Source organism: Mesoplodon bidens, assembly GCF_964165515.1.
Source record: "Mesoplodon bidens genome assembly, chromosome: 2".
Classification (NCBI taxonomy): Eukaryota; Metazoa; Chordata; class Mammalia; order Artiodactyla; family Ziphiidae; genus Mesoplodon; species Mesoplodon bidens.
In genome coordinates, this window is record NC_138177.1 from 89,218,345 (window position 1) to 89,242,557 (window position 24,213).

General features: G+C 55.2%; 1 protein-coding gene and 1 long non-coding RNA gene across 2 annotated transcripts in view; one reads left to right on the plus strand and one right to left on the minus strand.

Annotated features, from left to right (window-relative positions):
- Positions 1 to 12,940, minus strand: part of LOC308607804 — a 39,169-nt gene extending 26,229 nt beyond the window's left edge. The window contains exons 1-2 of the long non-coding RNA XR_014014050.1: positions 12,555 to 12,940; positions 7,712 to 7,918 (exon numbers count right to left, since the gene is read on the minus strand). This is a non-coding gene — a long non-coding RNA (uncharacterized lncRNA). The remainder of the gene's footprint in view (positions 1 to 7,711; positions 7,919 to 12,554) is intronic.
- ALX3 (ALX homeobox 3) lies at positions 11,639 to 21,377 on the plus strand (the record flags this gene model as incomplete). Its single annotated transcript, XM_081220065.1, has 4 exons — positions 11,639 to 11,915; positions 17,134 to 17,450; positions 20,315 to 20,443; positions 20,857 to 21,377. 4 exons carry the CDS (start codon positions 11,639 to 11,641, stop codon positions 21,163 to 21,165), a joined length of 1,032 nt encoding a protein of 343 aa, XP_081076191.1. The 3' UTR covers positions 21,166 to 21,377.
- Between the last annotated feature and the right edge of the window lie 2,836 nt (positions 21,378 to 24,213).

Genomic DNA, 24,213 nt, shown 5'->3' on the forward strand with positions numbered 1-24,213 from the left:
ATGAAATAAACTTTAATTAACTTTAATTATTTAACTGCAGGTTACGGACCCCTGATTGGCAGGAAAAGCAGAGGAGCACATCCCTGGTGTCACAGCTCCCTGAAGGTGAGAAATGCCAGCTTCAGAGATTTCAGGGCTCAGGAAAGAATCCCAGGCTCGGGAAAAGAAAGTCAAGTTCCCATTAACGTTTGGGGCCCGGGAGGGCTCTCTAACAAGAGAGGTCAGGGACTCTGTCCTTCCCCAGGGCTTCCTCCCCTCACCCTCTTGCAAACCATCTCCATCTAGACCTTTGGAGGAGGAAGGGAGTGCGTTTCTCCCTTCCTACCCCACCCCACTCCCATTTAAAATCCTTCAGTAAGGTCCAGTTTACACTGGACAAAGCAAAGTGGTTCCTTCCTCTTTTGCTAGGAAATTTAGACCACAACAGAATTTTTGTATGAATTTCCCAGGAATCTGGGCTGATGTAAACAGGCTATCTATCATGGTTCTGCTCTTTTAGAGGAGTTACTCACCCCAAAGTCTTGAAGGGCCCCTCATCCTCCTCACACCACCGGATCTAGGAAATTGCCCTTCTCCTGAGCACAGGTACGGGAGTCCCAAGAGGTGACCCGATGGCCATGGTGGAGGGCAACTCGCTCCCACGGCGTCTGACAAGGGCCCACATGTTTCCCGTACAGAGAACAAATCTGCCCCATTAAAGCGTTACTCTGTTGGGGAAAACACTGATGCAATATTGGAAACATGCTGGGCCCACTGTGAGAGCCGGAAGCAGAGGCAGGTCTTCTCAGGAAGGCAGAGAAGGCCAGTGGGCGAAACTAATCCCACCACGTCCACCCTTGCTTGGCCCTGCAAATTGAGGGAGGGATTATTGACCAAAACATCCGCACATAGAGGGAGCCTATGGGGCTGGTGGTGCAGTTACAGAGAAAGCAACTGGGGATAGACAGGGGAAGAAGGTGCTGGTGACTTGGGGGCAGCTGCAGGAATGGGACCTGGCTGCCTGGACTTGGGGCCAAACTGGAAGGAGAGTCCATTTCCCCGAGCCTAAACTTTACAACCAATAACTCCAAGGTTTGGGCCCCAGCGACACTGCTGATCTAAATAGTTTATTAACAAATGGAAAATATATAAACACATAACAATTGCCTCTAAGAAAAAACTTATTAAAATCCCCCCGTGTTATTTGCAAGATAAATAGCTGAGACCATATGGGTGAGGGGAAAAGTGGCTGTGTCCTAATTAGCTCTCTGTTCCTGGCAAAAGTTCCCTCTTCAGGCCTCAGTTCCCTCATTTCTAAATGAAGATGACAACCTAGATCAGTGATTCTCAAGCTTTAATCTGCATCTGTATCACCCAGAAAAAAATTGTTAAAACAAAAATTGCTGGCTCCACCCCAAGAGTTTCTGACTTAGTAGGTCTCAGGGAGCACCAATAATCTGCCTCTCTCACAAGGTCCTAGATGCTACTGCTGCTGGCCTGAGGACCATACTTTGATAACCTTTGGGCTAGATGATGTTTAAACTCCCATACAGATCTAACCCTCTCTTCTATCTCCATGCCCCTGTATCTCCCCCTCATCCCTTGAGGTGTTTGGAGCCACATAAGAGAGAGCTGATGCTTTCACACTCAAGCTTGTATCCCCTGTCATCAGTGCAGGATAAATCTTTTGCTGGCCAATAGGGACTGGTCACCCTGCCCACTGAGGAATCCCTGCCCTCTCAGTACACATATTCCAGTTTGAATTAACCCCAGCTGGCTGACTGCGGGGCCTGAATCTCCAATAGTGGCTAATGCTTCTTTCCCTTTGTACCAAGCAGGGCTGGGCCTAATCCTAGCTAAATCTCAAGCAGGCCTTCAGAGGGGTTGGCAAGAGCCCAGGGTACATCTTCAGGCCCCTCGATGTAGCCTAGTATCTGCCAAACACTTGGCCCGACACACACATGCGCACACTCAGTCACACAGAGAACCCCGGTCGTCAGGAGAACTAGTTTTACTTTGATGTACCTCTCGCCGCACATTTGTTTCAGCTCCTCTCCTGGAGCCACGGCCTTATTTATCTTCTTGGCATGGGTTCTTAGAATACTTCCATTCAGGCAGCAGCAAAATCACTCAGCTCCACTGTTTTACGAAGTTTATCAAACAGCAAAATATCCGGTCTCTTTGTCCAATGGATCTGGTGTGAATGTGCCTACAGAGCTGCCTTTCCCCAGATGCCCTGGGGTCTGTGTGTGGTTATAGATACCCTTCCCTCTGAGGACCCCACAAAATCCAGGGCTTGCCTACTTATGCTGCAAGAGTCCCCCAGAGCAAACGCAGGGCTTCGCGGCATCTTCCCGAACAGGGAGACCCAGCCACCCGTACTCCACACGTGCACGCACTATGCTCACACTCCACCAGCAGAGCCTCAGGCGCCCACAGCAGACTAACAACCCGGCACCTCGCCCCCGTGCCCCCTCACCAGGCCTGGCAGAGCGCCCCCAGCCCCAAAGGACAGAGCTGCTTCTAAAACCATCACTGTCATCTCAGTCCTGAGGTTTGCGAGCTTGGTGGAGGGAACCACCTCTGCCGCAGCTGAGGGCGCAGGCCCTCTCCACCCACTTAAAGGGACCAAGGTTTCGACTCAGAACAAGGTCTCCTCCGCTGCTCTCCCCCCACCTCAAGCATCCTGCTTGCTTCCCAGGAATCATCCCCAGGGTTGGGCTCCCTACCTCCAACAGCCCCTGCAGCCTCGTAGCCAGGGCTCTTTGAAGAGTCAGTAGCCAGGCCCACTCTCACTCAGCAGCTGGGATGCCCCATGCTGTCACCAGGATGGCACTGATCACAGGGTTCCAGAGCCCAGAAAGTCCACTCGGTGCCCTCCTCCCTCTGCCCCTTAAGGAGATCCCCAACGTCCAGTGGGTAGCCTGGGGCTTTGTAGATGCACTGGCTTTACAGTTGACAATGTGTACTGACTGAGTGAAGGACCCCTTTCAGGATGGAAATCCGGCTCAGAGGTTCAACATGTCCCCTGAAGCCATGTCTCTGTGCCCTGTCTCTGCAGCCCCCATTCTCTGGGCTGTGGGTCATCCATACACCCCACCACCCATGTGGCAATAAGTCTGGTCACTCCTTCCCACTAACTACCTCTTCCTTTCAGCCTTCCTTCTTCATTTCCTCGGCCACACCCCAGTCGGGCCTTAGTCACCTCATGCCTGGACCACTTTCCTATACGCTGACTATGTCCCTTTCTCGTACGTCCCCTGGCTACTTTGGGCAAGTTACTTACGCTCTGTGTGCCCCAGTTTTCTCATCTGGAGAAATAGTGGGACCTGCCTCATAAGGAATTACATAAGACAATGTACTTAAAAGACCTGGCTCACAGTAAGTGTTCAATAAATGTCAGGTACCATCGTTACTGTTATTATTCTGCTAAGCTACCAAAATCATATTCCCAAAGCACAGCTCTCATTCTCCTGCTAAATAACAAAAACAACGATGACAACGGTAATAATACTAACACTTATTGAACACTTATTATGGGCCAGGCCCTGCTCCAAGTGCCTCTCAATACCCTCCCCACTGCCCAGAAGAAAGTAGGCTCCATATTCTGCACGGGCCACCTTCTAGTGCTGCCCAGCCTATGTGTGGTCATGTCTGCTACTCCTTCACAAAACCCCCTGCAGGAGGCAGTTGAGCTCCCTGTGCCCAGACGCGCCCTGCCCACTTGACCCACGCTCAGTTGCTACCCCCTCCTCTCCATCGGCCCCCATTTTCCTGGGCTGCTCAGAGGTCTCCCAGGATTCCCTGAGAGGGGGAATGATCCTTTGCCTTGGTCCTCAGGGTGTGCAGCTGGGAGTTCAGGGCTCAGTGCTTATGTGCTCATGACCACCGAGTGGTGTCCTTCTGCACCTGGAAGTGACCTGGGAGTGCAGCAGCCCCTCCCTGCTCACATCTGTTCCTCAGCAAGGGCAGCCTGTCTCACCCGTAGCAGTTATCTTAGAGGACTACTGCTCACGTGTCCAAATCTCATCTCCCCAGGAGAAAAAATCTCAGAAGAAGGACCCACTCCGGCTTTGGAGTCGGGGTGCATCCCCCTGCATCCCCCTGGCCCACAATTCTGCCCAGCACGGTCTCTGCCTCACCGAATGCTCAGATCCACTGAGTGGCTGGGGCCGGTGCAGCCCTTGTCTGTCTTTGAAGACTCAGGCAGTGTGCCTGCTGGAGATGGTGCAAGCTGACCAGGCCACCTGTCTGGGGGCCTCCTGGTCCTGTCATTTAGGAAGTATGTGACACCTTGGGCAACTTACTTCATTTCTCTGAGTTCTAGTTTGTCATCTGTAAAGTAGGAGTAATCATAGCTACCTCCAGAGCAGATTATATGAAATTTTAAAATGTAGAGTGCCTAATTCAGACCGACCTCACAATGGGCTCTCAACACTATTTCCCCTCCCCAGTGCTCAGCTCAAGCTCTAAGGCCAGTGTTCCCTCTGCTAAGCTGACAGCAAGGCAAACAGGGAATCTGAATACCCTTCTCAGGTGAAAGGTGAGTCTGCTTCCTTCCTTCACCCATGTGAACGAAGAGCCCCCTGTGGAGCCCTGATGTCAGCTCACTGTACTGAGGGAGCCCACTAGGAGTTTGCCTGCTGTAACAGCCGAACACTCAGAGTACACAAAACGTGTATGGTCCCATTTGGGGATCTCCCCAGTCTCCCTCAGGACAGGCAACGTGGCTCTCACTGCCCAGTGGGCTTTGCCACTTGCCTGCCAGGCACCCCATCATGCCCCTTGAAGTCCCCTTCTTAACCCATCAGTGCAGCCACTCCTCCTGACCCAACATCTGGCATTAGAGCCTTGCCTTCGGGGTCAGGAAACTTGGGTTGGAATCCGAGCAGCACTCAGCAATAGTGGGGTACACAGTGGCACCCAAGGAGCCGCAGTGTGGGCTCCTCTCCTACACAAGATCAGGACTGATTTGTGCGGCCAGTAGAACACGGCAGCAGTAATGGGGTGTGAGTTCCGAGGCTGGGCCATAAACGGCATCTCAGCTTCTACCTTGGTGTCTTGGCTCATTCTCTGTGGGGCAAGCCAGATGCCAGGTTATGAGGACACGCAAGCAGCCACGTGGAAAGGCCCACATGGGGCGGAATCGAGGCCTCCCGTCAACAGTCAACACCAATCTGCCAACAATGTGAGCCAGCCACCTTGGAGGCAAATCCTCCGTAGCCTGGCCAATGTCTGACATGGGGTCATGAGGCACCCCAAGACAGACCACTCAGCCAAGATGCTCCTGAATCCCTGACCCAGAGTCACTGACTATTGCTGTTTTAAGCCACTAAGTTTTGGAGTGATTTGTTATGCAGCATCCGATAACTAATACACAGACCAATCTCAGCTTCTTCATTCTGTAAAACGGGAATATTAATACCGACTTTGTAACACAGTTAGAGAGGATAGGAGATGGCGTGTGCCTGGCACACTGTAGCTGCTCTCTGAGTGGTGGATACTATTATTGTTACCAATCCTGCTCCCTCTCCTTCCCAGGGGACTCCAAAAGAGGCTGAGCAGAGGCCCTTCCACCCTCTTCACTTGCTTTTCTCCCAGTCCCTTGTAAGGTTCAGGCCCGGCCTTCATATTCTCTCTTCCTCCAACGCAGAAGCAGACCCTGGGCTGGAGTGGATGTATGTGTGACATGGTGGTGAGCTCCATCCAGAACTCTGGGGTGGGTTCTGCTCACATTTCTAAGGGTGTTCAGTGGTGCGTGTTTGCATTTCCTTTGAAGGGCCCCAAATGTGATAATTACATACTTGTTAGCCCTGTAAAATAACAAATCTGGAATCTACACTCTGGAACCAATGGATTTCCTGCTGAAATGAGTTCAAGGGGTGCCCTGACCAGCACTCCCGGTAAGAGCCCTGCCCCGCAAGGCCTCGCACACCTACCTGTCCGCCCACGTCCCTCAGCTCCTCTGCCCCTCCCCTCAGCTCTCCACCTCATGGCTCCAGGGAGCAGGTGTGCTTTTTTGTTGCTGTTGTTTTCATGTTTTCTTGATATCCGCCCTCTGGGTGTGGCTCCTGCATTCCCGCCTTAGCTTAGGGAGGCCTTTAGGGACTGGGGCTTCCTCCTCTACGCCTCCCACTAGCTAATCCAGCACTTGCAGCTGGGCTTGGCAGATGCCAGGGACTGACACCTGAGGTGCCAGCCTGCCCTGCCCCCAGACCTTCCCTTGATTCCTGTGGACTCCTCTGCCTTTGTCTGTCTTCCTCCCACCCCCCCTCCCCAAACTCTCTGCCTGCCCAGGCCCCAGCAATAGTCAACAAATCCAAGTTCCCCAAACTTGGCTTCCTCTTTCTCACCTCTGGACTGTTCTCTCTGGAATGCCCCCTCTCCCTGCCATCTCCATACACCTTCCCCTGGTTGACCCTCACTCAACTTTCAGGGTTCAACCTGGAAGTGTTCCATGGCCAGCTGCCCCCAGCCCAAGGCTGGGACAGTGCCCGTCTCATGGCCCCCACAGTCCCCTGTGCTCTCCTGCCTCAGCACAACATACCCTGCTATATACATGTCTGTCGCTCTGTGTCTCTCCTGCTGGTGTGGAAAAGCCCTGAGAAAAAGTGGTCTGTGTCTCTGAGTCTATCCCGACCGCACAGCCCCACTGTCTGGCACATGGCAGGCATTCAACAAATGCTTGATGACTAAACGAATACATAAAACCGACTGATCAAAGTGTGAAAATTGCCAAGAAGTCTAAACCTGCCCCCCTCTGTTTCACACCAAGAAAGAGTTCATCAAAAACACCCTCACAAAATGACTTCCCCTGGTCCGTGCCGGCACTTGCCTCAGAACACATTCACCTTCACTCAAAGGCAGTAAGGCACACATCAGGGCAAACCAGACCCTTGGGACACTGCCACATCCCAGACATAGCTCCACCTCTCTGGCCCCTGCCCCAATTCCAAGCCAACCCAAGGGAGGTGGGTGGAGAAAATGAGCAGACAAATACAGGTCCAGGGGGACTCAGGCTCAGGAAACATCTCTATGAATACTGTTTCATTCATTCCAGAAAAGCTGAACTACAGAATCATCCCTCTCGATTTTCCAGGGGAGAAACTGAGGTACAGACAGGTTAACTGGCTCTCCCAATGAAGGAGATCAAATCAACAGAAGAGAAAAAATAGCTCCCTAACTTCCCAGAAATTTTACTCCAAAGCACAGACTTCAGCCTGGATTGTCCAAATGAAAGCCAAGGATTCTGGGTATCCACAGCACAAAGCTGCTGCTTTCTTCCCCCCACCCTTCCTTTCTTTCTTTTAAATATCATGGATGAGGAGGAAGTACCGGATCTGAAGGTTTATTTACCATTCCTTAGCCTGACCTTCCAGGAAGAATGTCACTAATGAGAAACAATCTACTTGTGCTCCCCGACCCAGAATTTTCATAGGGATCAATTTAGGATTTCAAAGTCTAAACAGGACAAGGGTAATACTGACTGTCTTGCCTTCAAAGAAAAAAAAAAAAAAAAGCAACTGAGTTTTTCCTGTCTGGAAGGAAGTTTTGTATATGTCAAACAAATGTCAGATCTGAGGTTCCATCTTTCCCGTTGTTCTGACCGCTTTTGGACATCCACTGGGAGAGAAAGGAGCACATTCGCCTTCGTGTGGTGTAGGCTGAGAGAAGTCGAAAAGGAAAGGAAAGCTGAAGTTGGAACTGATGTTTCCCTAATTCAAGAACTGACCTTACAGTTGAGCCTAGAAGCCAGGAACTTTGCTCTGGAGACCAGATTCCATTCTCATTCACATCCAAATGACGATTTTTTTTTTTCATTGTGGAGGAGACATTTCCATTCCAGCAAAGTTTACACTCCATGAAAGCAGGGGTCATGTCTGTCTTGCTCTCTGCTGTATCCCACTGCCAGCAGATGCCTGTCACATAATAGGTCCTCCTATTAAATGAATGAATGAATGAAACAATCAGTCACTGTAAAACAGTTGCCTAGAAACAGCCAATAAGTATCATTTCCTTTTTTTTTTTTAATTTACTCTTTGGCTGCATTGGGTCTTTGTTGCAGTACACGGGCTTCTCATTTCGGTCGCTTCTCTTGCTGCGGAGCACGGGCTCTAGGCATGTGGGCTTCAGTAGTTGTGGCACACAGGCTCAGTAGTTGTGGCTCGCAGGCCCTAGAGCACAGGCTCAGTAGTTGTGCAGGGGCTTAGTTGCTCTGCGGCATGTAGGATCTTCCCGGGCCGGGGCTCAAACCCATGTCCCCTGCATTGGCAGGTGGATTCTTAACCACTGCACCACCAGGGAAGTCCTTCATTCCCATTTTAAAAGTAGGTTTTCCTCGGCAGGTGGAGACATTTTTTTTTACATGATAGGACCCAGAATTGTCTGGATCATCCTATCAGCTCATCTCACTGAGTCTTTGGACACTACATCAGTGACAAGATGCTATTGTAATTCAGCTGGTTATTAAATAGCACGAATGGTGAACTCACAAATTCTCTTAAAACTCTGCCCCACATCTGGCTGTGTTGGTGGGTCGTAAAACCTCTCAGGTGTTAGATGCTCTGTTTCATTTGGTCTCAGCTTAGCAGAAACCACCTTCCACCTACTGTCCTGGCCACCACAGCTGGGTATGGCAAGTCTCAATAAACTGTCACTTGGTGATCAGAAAGGCAGCAGTATGGCTCCATCTTGGACCAACTGTCCCCATCCACTCTGGCCTCAAATTCCCTCTCAGGAAGAAGTTCTGCTCTTCCTCTGGGAGAAGGAGGGTGTGCATCCAATGATTCCAGCTTTGTTACGTTAGCTGAAGAACGACTGAGAGACAGCTGGTGTCAGGTGGGAAACCATGGATCTGAGCGTAAATTTTGGTTCTGCCACTAAGTGGCTGTATCCACGCTAGACAGATGGCTCCCTTCTGTGGCCTCAGTCTCTCTCTGTAAAATGGGGATAATAACTGTGCCTCCTTCCTGGGGTTGTTGTGAGGGTTAAGTAAATCAATATAGAGAGAATACATTAGATAGTGCCTGGCACACTGTACATACTATGTGTTTAGCTGTTGTTTTTATCTGCAAAATGAGGGCCCCTATACTTCATGATCTCTCAGCCCTCCTAAGAAGGGAAAACTTAATAACTCTGAGGTTGGTTGCATTTTTGTTTTTTCTATGCACCTGCCCAGACCATATACGGATAAAGGTAAGAGTTTGCACTAGTGGTTTAAAAGGAGAGAAGGAAAGCCTCCTCTCAGTACTCTGTTTTGCATGGTCCTGGAAGAAAACCCTCCCAGAGGGGCAACCCCATCTACCTGACCCAACTTAAATGTAATCTGTGATTTCCCGCCACCTCAGTTCAATTGGCAACACCATCTCAGCATGGAAATTGGTTCTGTTCAAAGAGCGGGAGAATGGCAGGAGGAGCTTCTGGGCTCGGGAAGGGGTGCGGCTCCCTAGGTCTCTCTGTTCAGCCCCAGATTCTGGCCCCTTCCATTTGGGGTCAGGAGCCTTCCACCAATTCAGTGATGTAACCCAGAAATCTGGGCTGCGGTTTCTGGATCTCTTTATGATAATAATAATCTCTTAAATGAACACAGTTCATCACAGCCATCAAAATAAGTGCTTCTCAAATATCCCTTGTCCACGTGTGTGGCCCATTTTTATGAGGAGTAAACTGAGCCTCAGAACGGTTATCACAGGAGGCAAAACACTTGGCATTTAAGCTAAGCTGCCTTGTTTAGACTGTTGATGATGTTTTTCCTGTGTCATACTTGCATCTTCCACAGTAAGCTGCTTGACTACTTTGTTAAACAGAAGAGGTGTCCTGAATTGATATTAACATGCTCCTAAAAAAGTCAACAATATCTACAGCCCTACCCCAATATCTGTTATTTTTTAAGTTGAGGTATAGTTGACTTACTAACACAATAACTATTGAAAAACCCTTATTAATGGGCAAAAGTGATCAATACAAGTTGGTTGCCCAGAGCTGGGATCCACTGGATCCTAGAGAATGGATCTCCCTGGTGAGGCCAGAGAGGAAGCTTAATTCCAAGCTAAGCCTCCCTGTTGGCTGGAAATAGCAGCCCCAGGTGCTGCCATCTCACTACCCCAAGTCTGCAGTCTGTGATTAGGGGCCCTAATGGCCACAATGCCTCCAATGTGGTGTTTAAACCAATAAGGCTTCAGAGAAGTTACGGTACGTTTAATAATGGCTTAATGACTACTTGTGAGATGCAAGGCTTCTGGTTCCTGTTTGGCCTTGATTTACAGCCCAACTCTGGCTGAGGACAGCCAAGAAACCCCCTCTAAGCCCCCAGCGGAAGAGGGAGGTGTTCACACCAGGGCCCTTGGATTCCTTTAAAAATTGAGAATTCAAATGAAATACAAATGATGTTTGACTCCCCACCCCTCTTGCTAGCCTCTGGAGGCGTTGAAAATAAAAATCGGTGTAACCAGACCTAGGGACTCCTCAATCCACTGAAGTAAGCAGGGTCCTAGGGCCCTTGGGTATTTCTTCCCAGATCTTAGGTAGGGTGGAGGTTGTTTCACTTTTTGGAAATTCTAAGCTACTGCTTTAGTCCTCTGCTTCCTTTTGGCTAGGGAGACCCAACTCTTAGGAGATGGAGTTCCTACCTTGGCCTCCTTCCAAAGTGGCAGGCCTGGGGCAGCAGAGCCCCAAGGTCTAAACTTCAGACAGCCTCTCTCCAGTGGTTCCCCAGGCACTTCCAGATCATTTGCCCACTAAAAGGCATTCACTCCCTGCCTGCTGTTCAAACACAAAACCCTCTAGGTGTTCCTCCACCTGCTCCTAAGGTAACCTCTGCTGGACTCTGTTCAGTCCTGAGCTGCCTCTGGGAGCCCCCCTGTCTGCTGTGGCCCTGCCTCTGCTTCTGAAACCCACCATGAATATACAGAAAGACTATGCGGATTGACTCTGTCCAACCTCCACAGTCAGATGAGGACGCTAAGTGGCTAGTTCAAGGCTCCACAGCTAAGTAATGATCGTGCCCAGCTCCCAGCCCCCATTGCCAGATAAGAGCTGTTTCCACACAACACTCCCAATGACTCCTCTCCCCGAAACAAGAGATCTCTAACGGAGGTGTTTTTGCTGGAGGCAAGTTTTTCCAACTCCCAGTAAAGAGAGTTAGATAAAGTCCCAGCCCAGCCCCTACCTGTTGCCTGGCCATTATCCCAGGCTAATGTCAGGAGACCAGGCCTAAAAGTATTTGTTGTGGGTGGAGGTGGTATCTACCCCCGAACTGCCTCACCCCTCCAGGGTCAAGAGCCTCCTGGCCAGATATCAGGGCCAAGGGTGCTGCTCTAAACAAGGGACTCACCAAGATGGGCAGACAAAAGGGACCCTGCCCTCGAGAGGGGGTGGTTTCCTCCCCCTCTCCAACTGCTCCTGATACCGCGACTGGAGTGAATCAGGGGGCTCCCGGGCTCCGAGGGGTTAACCCGCGCGGGGCCGCACGTGACGTGGATGGTTCCAGCATTAAGTCAGAGTGCGGCCCCCTCCCCTGTCCCCCGCCCCCCGCGGCGCGCGCCGCTCCCGGGGGCTCCGCGCCCCCGCGCCCAGGTCCCTCCCCCTTGGCGGGCGCTCACAGGCCGCGCGGGCAGCGCGAGCCCCGGAGCCCCCGGCGGCCTGTGCGCCCCGAGCCGGCATGGACCCGGAGAGCTGCGCGCCTTTCGGCGTGGGGCCCGGGCCTCGCCCCTACGCGGCCGCCGGGGATGAGCCTCCGGGCCCCCAGGGAACTCCGGCCGCCGCGCCTCACCTGCATCCCGCGCCACCCCGCGGCCCGCGGCTGACCCGCTTTCCGGCCTGCGGGCCCCTGGAGCCCTACCTCCCGGAGCCGGCCAAGCCGCCCGCCAAGTACCTGCAGGACCTCGGCCCCAGCCCGGCGCTCAACGGCGGCCACTTCTACGAGGGCCCCGCGGAAGGTAAAGCGCGGCGCGGGGCGTAGCGCGCAGCCCCTACCAGCTCTCCGTCTTCCATCCCCGGGCCCGCAGGGGCCTCCCCGCTTCCCTCTCCCGCTCGCCTATTCTTAACTTTTTACCTCTCTCGCCCTTCGCCACGGCTCCCTCTGAAGCCGGACCGGCGCTGGTCCCGGCCGGGCGAAAGCCAGCGCAGTGCGGGAGGCAGAGCCACGCGTGCCTCTGGTGGCGGGAATGGGAGGCGGGAGGTCGAGAGAGGGTGGAGTGTCGACGGCCCGGGGCCCACTCGGGCCCGAAGGCGGCCGGAACCGGGAAAGAGAGATCGTGCTTGGCCAGAGTTGGGCTGGAACTGACACCGACCCAGAAGCCCGGACCGGGCCCAGGGCCCGGGCGCCACACTTAACTCTTGGCCCCCATGCGGGGAGAGAAGCGCGGCTTTTGTGTCTGGCGCCCGCTGAGGGCCCTGGGGCTGGCCCCGACCTACGGTGGCCAAGCCGGGACTCAGCCGAGGGCTGCGGCCTGGCCTCCCCGGGAAAGGCGCTGCTGCCTGCGCCTTAGGCGCTCGGCGCAGTGGCCGCGGCTAGTGCCGCAGTGCCGGGGCCGTTCTCAATACGGAATAACTGTGTTCTTATTTCCCAGACTAACCTGGCCTCCCCGTCGTTATGCACGGCGATGGCCGCCCTTCTCGCAGTCTTGGCTTCCTCGCACTGGATCGTCACCGCGGGGCCGTCGGGAGCGGGCCTAACCCCTGGGTGCCTCCGGCTCCTGGGCCGGTGCCCTATTCACTAAGGCCAGTTGGACCGCGCCGTCTCCCAAGAACGCGCCTGAACTACGGGGCCTGGCGGGCGGGTTCGCAACCCCGCCGCCGCCCGCTGCACCGGCTGACCTGTGGAAATGTCGGTGCCCGCGCCCGCCTCATCTTTGCTGCCACATCCCGCAGCTTAGGCCCAGAGCTGGATCCTCCGAGATCGGCTGCAACCCGCCTCCGCCTCGCTGGCGCCTCGCGGGCCTCCTCGGAGAGTCCAGGCAGCTCGGGCCTTCGCCCAGTCGGGGCGGTGGGAATGTGTAGGGGAGGGCTGGGAGGTGTGTGGGGGTCAGCGGAGGAAATGAGCGAGTCCGCGGAGCTTCGTGTCTGTGCCCTTTGAAAGAGGCTCTCCTGATAAAAACCACAGTTGGGACTTAATGAGAAGCAGTTGGCCTGGCTCCTCTGATCCCAGACAGACGGCGGCGGCCGCGCAGCGCCGTGAGCACCGCCGGGGACAGGTACCCGGCCTGGCTTGGTGCGCCGCGTCCGGCAGGACCCACCCTGCAGGTCCGAGTCCCTGCTGGGCGCGACGGATCCCGCACGGACCGCCAGGATCGCGACCGGCCCCGGCCCCGGCGCCGAGCAAACTACGGAGAGCGCTGGAGCAGAACGAGCGGCGAGGAGGAATCTAGCGACGGCGAGGGTGTTCACAACGAAATGCGTGGAAAGAAAACCGAAAAGTGTAAACCACCACCAAAAAGAGGGAAAAGGAAATTGGACAAAACAACAGACGAGAGAGGAAAGAAGGAGAGCTAAAGGCGGTCGGCGAACTGGGCAGAACGGAAAGGAATAAATGAACGAATGAAAAAAAGAAAGCAAGGGGAGGATCGAACGAAGCGGGTAAATGGAGAAGGAGGGAACGGAGGAAGAGAGAAGCAGCAGACAATACGAAAGAAAAAAAAAGGACATCCTAAAAGAGTAGAAAATAGCAAAATGGGAACAAGTGGGAGAAGGAAATTAACGATTCCAGTTGAGCAGGGGACAGACCAAACGAAAAGGAGGCGCGGCGGGTGCGAGCCGAGACTGGGTAGAGACCCCGGCCGCCCCTGGATTCCTCAGTGCCCTGGCCTCCCCAGTGCCCTGGCCTGAACTCGGCAGGCGGGCGGGTGGCCTGCGTCCCTGTGGCAGAGATGGGCTGCTAGGGAGGGACAGCCCCGGGGACTGGGGCCGCGCGGTCTGCTTGGTGGGAAATGTTGGTCAAAGGGGTAGCCCGCTTAATTTCTTGGCTTTTAAAATAACGAGCTCCGAGCGTTTCCAGTTCAGACCAGTGAGCGCGCAGCTGCGCCCATCTGCTGCGCGATCCTTGCGAGGCCGGGCAATTGCGCGCTCGAGAGCCTGGAAAGGCGCTCCCCTCCAGCCCTTGGCCGCCCTGTGCGGAGAGCGCCCAGCCCTGGTCTGCACCGCGGTCGCGTCCTGGCGGCGCCAGCCATCTTCGCGCCCTCAGCTAGTGGCTGCTCAGAGGGACGGAGAAGTGCCTGGCTGTTCCTTCCTGCTCTGCCGGGGTCTGTCCCCTAGCTTGGCTTCTTGATCTCGGAACGCGCCCGCCGCCGCCGCTGAGGCCCTGAGCCGGATGACCAGGCTGACCGCGGTCTCCGGGCCGGCCGCGGACTTCGAGAAGAGTCCTCAGCCGTTAGCCCCGGCTGAGGCCTCTAGGGCAAGGCTGGGAACCTCGAGGGAGAGCACCAAGGCCCCACTGGGGGTTTACAAACGGCGTGTAGGTGCACACCAGCTTCGGATATTCAGCCGGAGCAGCGGAAGCCCAGGCTTCAGAGAGCTCTGCCGGTCGCTTGGGAAAGGGCGCGCGCGGAGCAAGGCTGCCGCGAAAGCTGAAAGCCGGATGGCTGGTCCTGCGGCGTCGATGGACGCCATCCATGGGGCCAGTGGGGCTCCCGGTAGGCAGCCCGAGCCGTGCGGCTCCCGAGCTGCCAAGGCTTCGAGGCAGCCGCTAGTAGGGGCTCTGGCAGCCCCCCGCGTGGGGGAGTGCCCGGGGTGTGAGAGCCGAGTCAGGGACAGAGCTCTGCTGGTGCTCCTCCTGACTCTTGTCTTTCAGGCCCAACAGACTGCTGCTGTGGTTCTGCGGTTGTGCAGGCCACGGACACCCCAGTGCTGAGCTCCAAGGCTTCCTATCTCCAACAGGAGCACTACCCTCTTAATCACCCAGTGTGCCCACCAGGTGCAAGTGACTCCTGTACAGAGCCTGTGCACATCTTTAACATGCACCGGGCTTACAGTGCACCTTTCCCCTGATAAGCTTAGATTCAAACTGCTGGCTTCTATTCCTGCTCTGCCTTTCTTTGATCGCTGCCCTTCATTTAGCCCACCTCCATCTCTTTTCTCTTCTGGGCCTTGCTCCTCAGGAGGCTGCTTGGTGTTCCATGAGGCATGCCCCTGTCTCCAAAGTGGGGGATTGCTGCCCTTACACTGGAGTCCTCCAGGCGGATGGAGGTTCCAGGACAATGGCAATGAAAAGGGAAGAAGTTCTGTGGTCCTCTGAGAGGGCTGCAGAATGGGCAGTCCTGGGAGGCCACGTCCCAGGAGGCCAGCAGAGGCCGGCAGGCTTGGCTCTTTTTTTGGATAGCTATTCTGAGACGGCCTGCTGCATTTTCATCCTTTACCCTGGTAGCTGGGTGGTTTAAGGTCAAGAAGACAAGTCCCAGACCTCCAGGTCTGATCACTTCCAATCTGGGCAGATCCTACTGAGACAGTCACTGAGGGCCCAAGAGGCAGATGAGCAAGCCCCAGAGCTTTGGGGAGCCCTCTGCAGTGACATCAGTGCTCCTCTGACCCCGTCCCTGAGCCACCCTCACCCTTTTCTGCCTGGAGTCCAGCTGTCCCTCCCTCTGAATCCAAGATACCGAGACCCCTCCCTCTCAGGCCTGCTGTGTGTACAGTTCCCCCTCCCAGTCTCCCTGGTCTTCCTGACCATTTAAAATTATTTGGTTCAACTTCCATTGAGTCCTCCTTCCTCAGGTCCTACCAGGTGGAACTACCCCAGAACCAAAATGTGTTGCCCAGGAATAGAAGTCAGGGACTGAAGCATTTTCCCCACCTATGCTCCACCTGAATTATGAAAGAAGCCTGGTGTCTGGGCTGTCACTATGCACTGGCCTGAGGGCAGGCCCTACCTGACTCTCCCTGGCCTCCAGGACACACTCATGAAGCGTAGCTTATTTCACGGCCTGGGTGGTCCTGGGAGGTCACCCACCACCTTCCAGCTGGGGGGGACCTTGCCCAACTTGTCCTCCACAGGCAGACAGGGACTCGTCAGACCCAGAACCCCAGAGCCCATCTCTCCAGTTCTATCCCCACCCCGCCCCCCACCCCCCAAGCTGTGATCCCAACACTAAGTCCTGGGAAAGAAACTGCCTCTTGGTGCCAGCTCACTGGGCCTCCTGGGGGCCAGGCCCCCACTGGGGATGGGCCTGGGGCCAGGGAAGAGGCTGTGTGAATCAGTGGGGCATCTTTGTGGCGCTGCTTCTGCCATCCCAGAGGACTGTTAAGAAGAGATTTCATGGCGACGCTGCTGGGGGTCCTTGCCAGAGGGAGAGGGCGGGGTGATCAGGGTGACCTATTTTTCACCGTGCCCCAGTCGTGGTAGAGCTCCATCAAGTTTCCTGAGTGAGGGCTAGCACGTCAGAGTGGGGCTGCTTGTTAATCGTGGGCAATGGGGGAGCCGTCAGAAACTCCTGGGGAGGGGAGGGGCAGACAATGACAAGAATGATGAGCTATGGAACTGTGCCCGGTTTCTACTGTCCCCTACCTATCCTTGTCCGATCATAGCCTGTCTCCTATCTCCCGCTCTCTAATGCTGGAGCTTTAAGTCCTTGCCCAAACATCAGTATTTTCAGAGGAATTTGACAATCCTCCTTGAAGCTTCTTTGCCCCATCTTGCCTTTCATACCCCAGGGCAGGGGAATTTGACATTGTCCTGAGACTTGGGGTTCAGAGAATAAGGCCCAGCGAGATCAGCCAAAGGTGGTCTGAGCATCCCTGTCCCTATCCAGTCCTGGAGCAGAGGCATGGGCATGGGAGCCAAGGCCTGCAGAGTCAGGGTCAAGGAGGCCACCCCCTCTTCCCGCCCCTGTGCTAGGCCCTGCCATGGCATCCATCCTGGCACCTCCACACCCTGTGGGACGTGCCACCACAGAATACTTCCCCCAAATGAACCCCACTCTGTCCCCAGCAGATCCACCCAGACCACAGAGCACATGGCTCCCCAGGGCCCCCTCCCCAGCTGGAGGCTCAGCAGGCAGGCCTCTGAATGCCAGGCTCCCTTGAAGGGTGGCTGCCAGGAGGACGGGAGGAAAAAGGAAGGGGGAGGCGGGGACTGAAGCGTCAACGTTCTTCCCCCTCCCTCTATTCCACCCACAAAACCCCCCGGTTCGGTTTCCATCCTCCTTTTTGTGTTTTCCATTGCAGCTGAGGAGAAGGCCTCCAAAGCTGCCAGCTTCCCCCAGCTGCCCTTGGACTGCCGAGGGGGCCCCCGAGACGGGCCCTCTAACTTGCCAGGCTCCCCAGGCCCCTGCCTGGCCAGCCTGCGTGTCCCTCTGTCCCCGGGACTCCCTGACTCCATGGAGTTGGCCAAGAACAAGAGCAAGAAGCGCCGTAACCGCACGACCTTCAGCACGTTCCAGCTGGAGGAGCTGGAGAAAGTCTTCCAGAAAACCCACTACCCTGATGTGTATGCCCGGGAGCAGCTGGCTCTGCGCACGGACCTCACCGAGGCCCGGGTACAGGTGAGGGCACCCCGGCCACAGGGCTCTCTGGCTGCCTCAACCATCCAGACCATAAGCCGGGCCACGGAGGGGCTGGGAGAGGTGGACGCTGGCACCACACAGAGTCGGCCTGCCTCCGTCGGCCCTCCTGGGCTCCCCTCCACGCCCTGCTCTGCTGCAGCCACAGGCTTGCGGCCCAAGTTGAGGCTCCTGCATGGGATGGGGGTGACAGGCTCCTGGAGTCAAAAGACCTGTATGGGAGTCCTAACTCTGCCACTTCTAGCTGACCAGGTGACTTGGGGGCATGTCACTGAATCTCTGTCTTGGTTTCCCAATTTAAGAAAAGGGAATGATAGTACTACCTACATAAGGAGTATCTTTGAGGATCACAGATGTGTGCATTTTGGAAGACGTGAAATGTTAAAACACGAATCAGGGCTTCTCCCAAGGTAGCTGCCCAGAGTGGGGAGGGTCCCTGCCGGGGGTCTCAGGATCGGTGCTGCTTAAAGCCATCCTGAACCAGTGACCTCAGTCCTGACAACTCCCAGACTGTGGTTGGGAGAGCCTGTCCGGGAGCCCCTGCCCACAACAAACTCTTCCCCAACAGAAATCAGGCCCCGGGGCGGGATGGGGCTGTTGCCAGCTTCACTAGGGTGGGGCCCAGCCTGTGTGGATGGGGTGGGAGGATGGAGGAATGCTGGGAAAGGAGGAAGGGAAGGGGATCCATGTCCAAGGATGCTGGAAGTGAGCAAGAACATGAAGGTGGCAGACAGGAGGTGGGGATGGAAAAGGAGGCTTCAGTAAGAGTCTGGCCCAAGAGGAAGATGGTCACTGCTGCCTTGCTCTGAACCTGCTTGATATGCAGCAGGCTCCCTGATGCCAAATAAGAGACACCGGGAGAAGGGTTGGGTTTGGGCCTTTTGGGAAAGGTGAGGAGGTGACCTCTAAGCAGAGGACAGTCCCTCTCCCGGCAGAGGAGACTCAGTAGGGGCAGAGCTCACGCTTATCACAATCTGGGTGGGGCCCCTCCAGAGGCTCCGAGGGCACTGGGGCAGGGACCAGCTCTGGCAGAATATGGGAACCAGCAGTCAGTCTATAAAGAGGCCAGCTGCAGCCTAGCAGAGAAGGCCCTACAGCTGGATTCAACATAGGATCAGAGGGAGTTGGGCTGTTTCCCCTCCTCTGCTGGGTCTTCCTGCTTCCACGTTCCTACCAGGTGGAACCCAAAACAGACTTCCAGAACTGTTCCCCAGGGCTCCTCAGGGCCTGGGGCCATCAGGGTAAGAGGCCCAGCATTCAAGGTAACCCCAGACCGCATAAGCCGTAGAAGTCCAAATGTCACCTATCCAGACACCCCAGCAGGCCTTAGTGGGTGTGGGGGGACCCTGAATAGCTGCCCCGGTGCAACCGCTTTGGGGAAGCGGAGCACACTTCCCCCACTGCTCTTCTAGGCCTTTTCAACCCTAAAAGTATGGAGGCGTGGCCACAAGGCCCCCCAGACCTAGTCTAGAAGCTTCCGTGAAGCCCAAGAGTAGGGATGCTTGGCAGACGCATGACACCACCCATAGACCTCACCCCATTGGGAGGAATAAGGGGACCACACACGGGACAGTGCAGGGGGCAGGTTCAGAGGGAGGAGGGGAGAGCGGGTGGTGACAGGGAAGAATTCCCAGAGAAGTGATCAGCAACTCCAGGCTCTTTCATCTCCGGCAGGGAAGGGAGAGTAGGGAAAGGAGAGCCGGTTGCGGGTCCTTCCTCAGCCTTGCCCCAGGCCTGCTCTGGGACCCTGCCTGCATGAGAGGCGGTGTGGGGAGTGAGGGACTCAGGTAGGGTTACTTTTACACACTCGCAGCTTCTTTTGTTGTGGCTCCCAGCTAAATCCCTGGAAAGCAGGAGGATTTTTGGGGTTTGGTTTGGTTTTGATATTGCCAATGTCCAGCCTAGAGCCTGACACATAAAAGTTTACTAAATGATAGAAATATACAGTACATGCACCAATACACATAGGGCACATACCAGATGACAAACCCACCCCAGATATGTGCACAGCACACAGGTATGCCACCCCACCCTCGAAGAGCTCACCAATGAATGGGAAAGGCGGATTCCAAAACAGATAATGGTAGTGGGATGTGGTAAGTATAATGAGAGCAACGCTGGCGTATTTAGGAAGTCCAGTGGAGGATGCCCAGCTCAGATGTATGTGTGTGGAGGGGATGGGTAGCGCAGGCAGGGAAAACGTGGGCAAAGGCAGGAGGAGTAAGAGAGCAGAGTGTTTTAAAGGCGAGCTGGGGTGAGAGGCAGCTAAGAAGAATTGAGAAGAACTGAGTGTTGTTGCCTGACAGGAGATGAGGCTGTGGGGAGGGGCAGGGGTCAGTGCCAAGGGGCCTTGTGAAGGAGCTGGGCTCTAGGCCGAGGTCTCCAGGGAACCACTGAGAGTTTAAGCAGAAGCAGGACCCAAACAGAAATATCTTTAAGATTTCTCAGATGCGGTAAGGTGGGAACACTGGGAAAGAGATGAGGCAGGGGTGCTAGACACCCAACATACGTGTACTGGTCCAGGCCCTCTGAGGCCACGGACCCCAACGATACCAGACATAGCCAGGCTGGAGAACCAGAGAGTGACTCAGCCCGGGGAGCGGGGGAGGGCCTATGGGGCCAATAAACCCGCTCTGGGCTTGGGCCTCTCTTAGGCCCCATCCCAGCTCCCTCGCTGGCCCTGAGGATGATGTGAATTTATAAGTTCCTGCAACTCAAGATCCTCCAGCCTGGAGCCAGCTCCCCACCGCCCCACAGGAGGATGCAACCATCAACTCTCTCCCTGGTGGGCTCCACGCCTCAGGGCTGCTTTATTACCCCCTCAACCTCTCCCAACCTGCCCCCAGGTCTGGTTTCAGAACCGCAGAGCCAAGTGGCGGAAGCGTGAGCGTTATGGGAAGATCCAGGAGGGGCGGAACCCCTTCACGTCTGCCTATGACATCTCCATGCTGCCCCGAACCGACAGCCATCCCCAGGTGAGACCCCTCCCCACCCAGACTTGGGGCCTGACAATTTCGTGGGGAAGCCAGCAAGAGTGTGAACTGTGGCCCCAGGGAGACCTGGAGCAGCATTAGGGCTCCAAGTGATTGTAGGTAAATCACTTCTTCCTCTGCAAAATGGGCTCTTACCAGTCTCATGAATGATGTATGCAGAGCAGTTGGTACAAAGCAATCACTAGAGGAAATCTCATTTTGAGATGTAATGGCAGGGGCCTTCTGAGATGCCACTGCAAGTGCTGGGGGGCAGGAGGGAGCATATTCTAGACCTGGACCAAGTGGAGTTTTCTTGTAAAGTTTCTGGAGCCGTAAGGGCAAAGAGAGAGTCCCTAGGTAAGGAGGCCCCCCAGGCTCCTGATTCACGGGCTTTCTTTTTCTCTCTCTCTTTTCAGCTGCAGAACTCCCTGTGGCCCAGTCCAGGGTCTGGGAGCCCCAGGGGGCCCTGCCTCATGTCTCCAGAGGGCATCCCCTCCCCATGCATGTCTCCATACTCCCACTCTCATGGGAATGTGGCTGGCTTCATGGGGGTACCAGCCTCTCCTGGAGCCCACCCTGGCATCTACTCCATCCATGGCTTTTCCCCTGCCCTAGGGGGCCCCAGCTTTGAGCCCTCCCCGGATGGCGACTATAAGTCTCCAAGCCTCATCTCACTCAGGGTGAAGTCCAAGGAGCCACCCAGCCTGCTGAACTGGACCACATGATCTGTCACGTGGACATGCAGACTGAGCTGCCCAACCCCGTTTCTGTTTCCAGCTGCTCCCACCCCACCCCGGCCTGGATGCCAGAGAGGACACACCTCTGCCTCCAAGGCCCAGATGGTTCCTGGAGGCCCTGGCAGAGCAGCTGGGACCCTCAGGCTTCCGCAGGAAACAAGCTACAGAATCTTTTCTGTTAGAATAAGGTGAGGCTGCCCAGGAGAAAAGGGGCTTCAAAGCAGGTAGGACTCTTCCTACCACACACTGGGTCCCCTCCCCCAAACCCTGGGCCAGAGGGAAAAAGATACTGCCCTGCTTCCTTCAGACTTTGTCTGAGTTTAACTGTCATCCCTCCAGCTGAAACAACTTAACTGGCACTTCATTCAGGGAATGCAGGAAAATGGGAGGACGAAACAGGTTGAACTGGGCGGCGCTCCCTGCCTCTTAGGGGAAACCAGTCTTGTATGACAACCTAGGGCCGGCCTCACTTCCCCCTCCCACCACAAGGGGGCGTGCACCCAGCGTCTGGCGCTGACAAGGGCCTGTAAACTGGAGGTCAGTGTAAAAGGTACCCGTTCTCCCCTGCTCAGCCATCTCTACTCTTGACCTGCAACATGTGCCCCCTCCTGCAACATGCTATGGAGTCCTCTTCCCCCTCCAAGGGGCAGAAATTCACCAGAAACCACCAAATATTTGGATTCTCTTCCATGAGATCAGGCCAGAGCAATGCCATAGAAACCTTAGGCTCCCTTGGTTTACTCATTGGCTGTTGGTAACAATAAAACATTTCCACAGACTCAACCCCTCAGATTCCAAACCCCACTTCTGTAAAGGTACTTTTGTAAAAAAATGTGCTGCCCAGCATAATAATAAAGGTGGCAGTATTTTTTATACCAGATGATTGTGTATCCTCAGGGTTTGGCACTTGGCTGCTCTAAGGCTGGTCTGTGCCCGGGGTCCAAGCAGGGATCCTAGAGGATAGGGGAAGATGGGCCTGCGGCCAGCCCTCAATGTGTGCCATGCCTGGCTCTGTCACCTGCGCGGGGTCCCTGTGGCTTCGGCTGGTACAAGGAGGAAGGGGGAAAAGCCCGGCTCTAGGGTTGCTGGGCTCATCTGGAAGGGAAAATTTGGCATGGGAAGGGGAGAGAGCTGAAATAAGCTTGTGCCTGAACGGACACTGGAGTGGAGATGGAACGGAAGTCCAGGGAACCCACCGAGGGTTCTGAGCTCCCCTAGGCTGGGACCCCAGAGTAGCGGGGGTGTGGCCATTCCCTGCTCCCAGACTCCCAGGAGCATGTCTGAGCTGTAGGGCAGAGACGAAAGCCAGGACTCTTTCTTGTGGTTTGAGAGTATTACCCATTCTATCCTTCATCCCCGCTTTCTGCCTTATCTTCCTGGAAGGCAGGAAAAAAGCAGGCCTGGCCCTCCCACCCTCCCAGTAAACACAACCACATTGCTCAGAGCAGCTCAGCCTCAGCTAGCAGCCCAGCTCCCCCGACCCCGGGCCTCCTCCTCCAGGCCCAGAGAAACCCAAGCACACAAAGATTCCAGTGGCCAGGGCCGTGCTTCTTCCCAAGGAGAGTGCAAATCCATCAGATCAGATTTGCCGGCCAAGACAGTCACTGCAACAAGGTCCAAGCATCACCCAGAGGAAACCAGTGTCCTCCTTCTCTTCCCTTCCCTTCATTTGAGGGCCTGGCTTCTGAGGTCCAGGTGCGAGCCCCATGTGCATCAGGAAGGGAAGAGTCTGGGCAGTAAGGAGAGGCAGCCCCAGCTACTGCTCATGAACAGAACCACCTTCGCCCAGCTGGTCAATAATGAACCGGGGTACAAACCCACACTTCTAATTCCAGGGCTAAGAGAACTGCACTAGAAGTTTCTTCACCCAAGGAGTGGCCAGCAAAATTTTGGACTTTTTGTCTCACAAAAGTTAAGAGAGATGCAGAGAGAAAGATTAGTTTGTTCTAGAAATACTGAGTGCTCACTTGTGCTGGGTGCCAGAGACAGAGTGATGGTCAAGAAAAACCATGATTCCCTCTCTCACAGCTTAGTAAGAGGGAAGAGGAAAGAATCTGTGAAAGCAAGGAAGCAGAAATGGGGAAGAGACAGGCAAGAAAAGAAAATAAAGTTGAGTCAGAGATCAATGCAGCAACGGCAGGAGAGGCAGGCAGAGGCCAGAGCGGGCCCTGTGCGGGAGGGAGGCCCTGGTTGGGGAGGGCACAGGGAGGCCAGAGACCAGCTACTGGCTCCCATCCAGGGGCATCTGCCCACAGCTCATATTTTTCTGTCTAGTGACAGCTAAATGAAGAGAAAGCTAACTTTACAACCGCCCACTTCACACATAATGAATATGAATGGGCATCTCGGAGCCTGTTCCCTAGGATTATCTGTGAGTTGACGGGTTCTCCCACTGACTGGGCCATCCCAGCCAGCCTGTCCCCTGGCTGGGACTCAGGCAGCCCTTCCACCTGCTTCCCATTAGCCGTCCTTCCATCTTCCCCTCCTCCTCCACACCCTAGGCGTCTCACCCCTAAGACAGCCCCCAGGTCTCCAGACGCCCCTGCCCCCATGGCCTCACTCCAGAGGCAACCTCAGCCCTCAGCCTAGGCCCGATGTTTTCCCAAGGCCAGGCTGGGGCTCTGGTTGGCCCCTGTGAAAAAGAAAAGGGAAGTGACCCCACTTGGAATCTCAAGAGAGGTGCTAGGCTCGGTCTCCCTTTGCTAAGGCTACTCTCTGCTCCTGTGAGGCCCACCCAGAGAAGCCCTAAATCTTGGTCCTGGCAGGGGCCCGGACACCAGGCCCGGAGGGGAGGGCCCTAGCCAGATCGCCCTTCAGTCCCAGCTTCTAGCCTCAGTCCAGCATCAGGAAATGCTTCTCATTAGAGGCATTCAGTCTTCGTCCCTGGCCTCCCCCAATCCTTTACACATCAACCTGAATTACAACCCCAAAGTGCAGACCCTCTGCAGCCACAGACGGGAACAGAGCCCAGTATCCCCAGGAACTGGGCATTTCCTGTATCCCGCAGAGGGAGAACATACCTCACCCCTGCTCCAG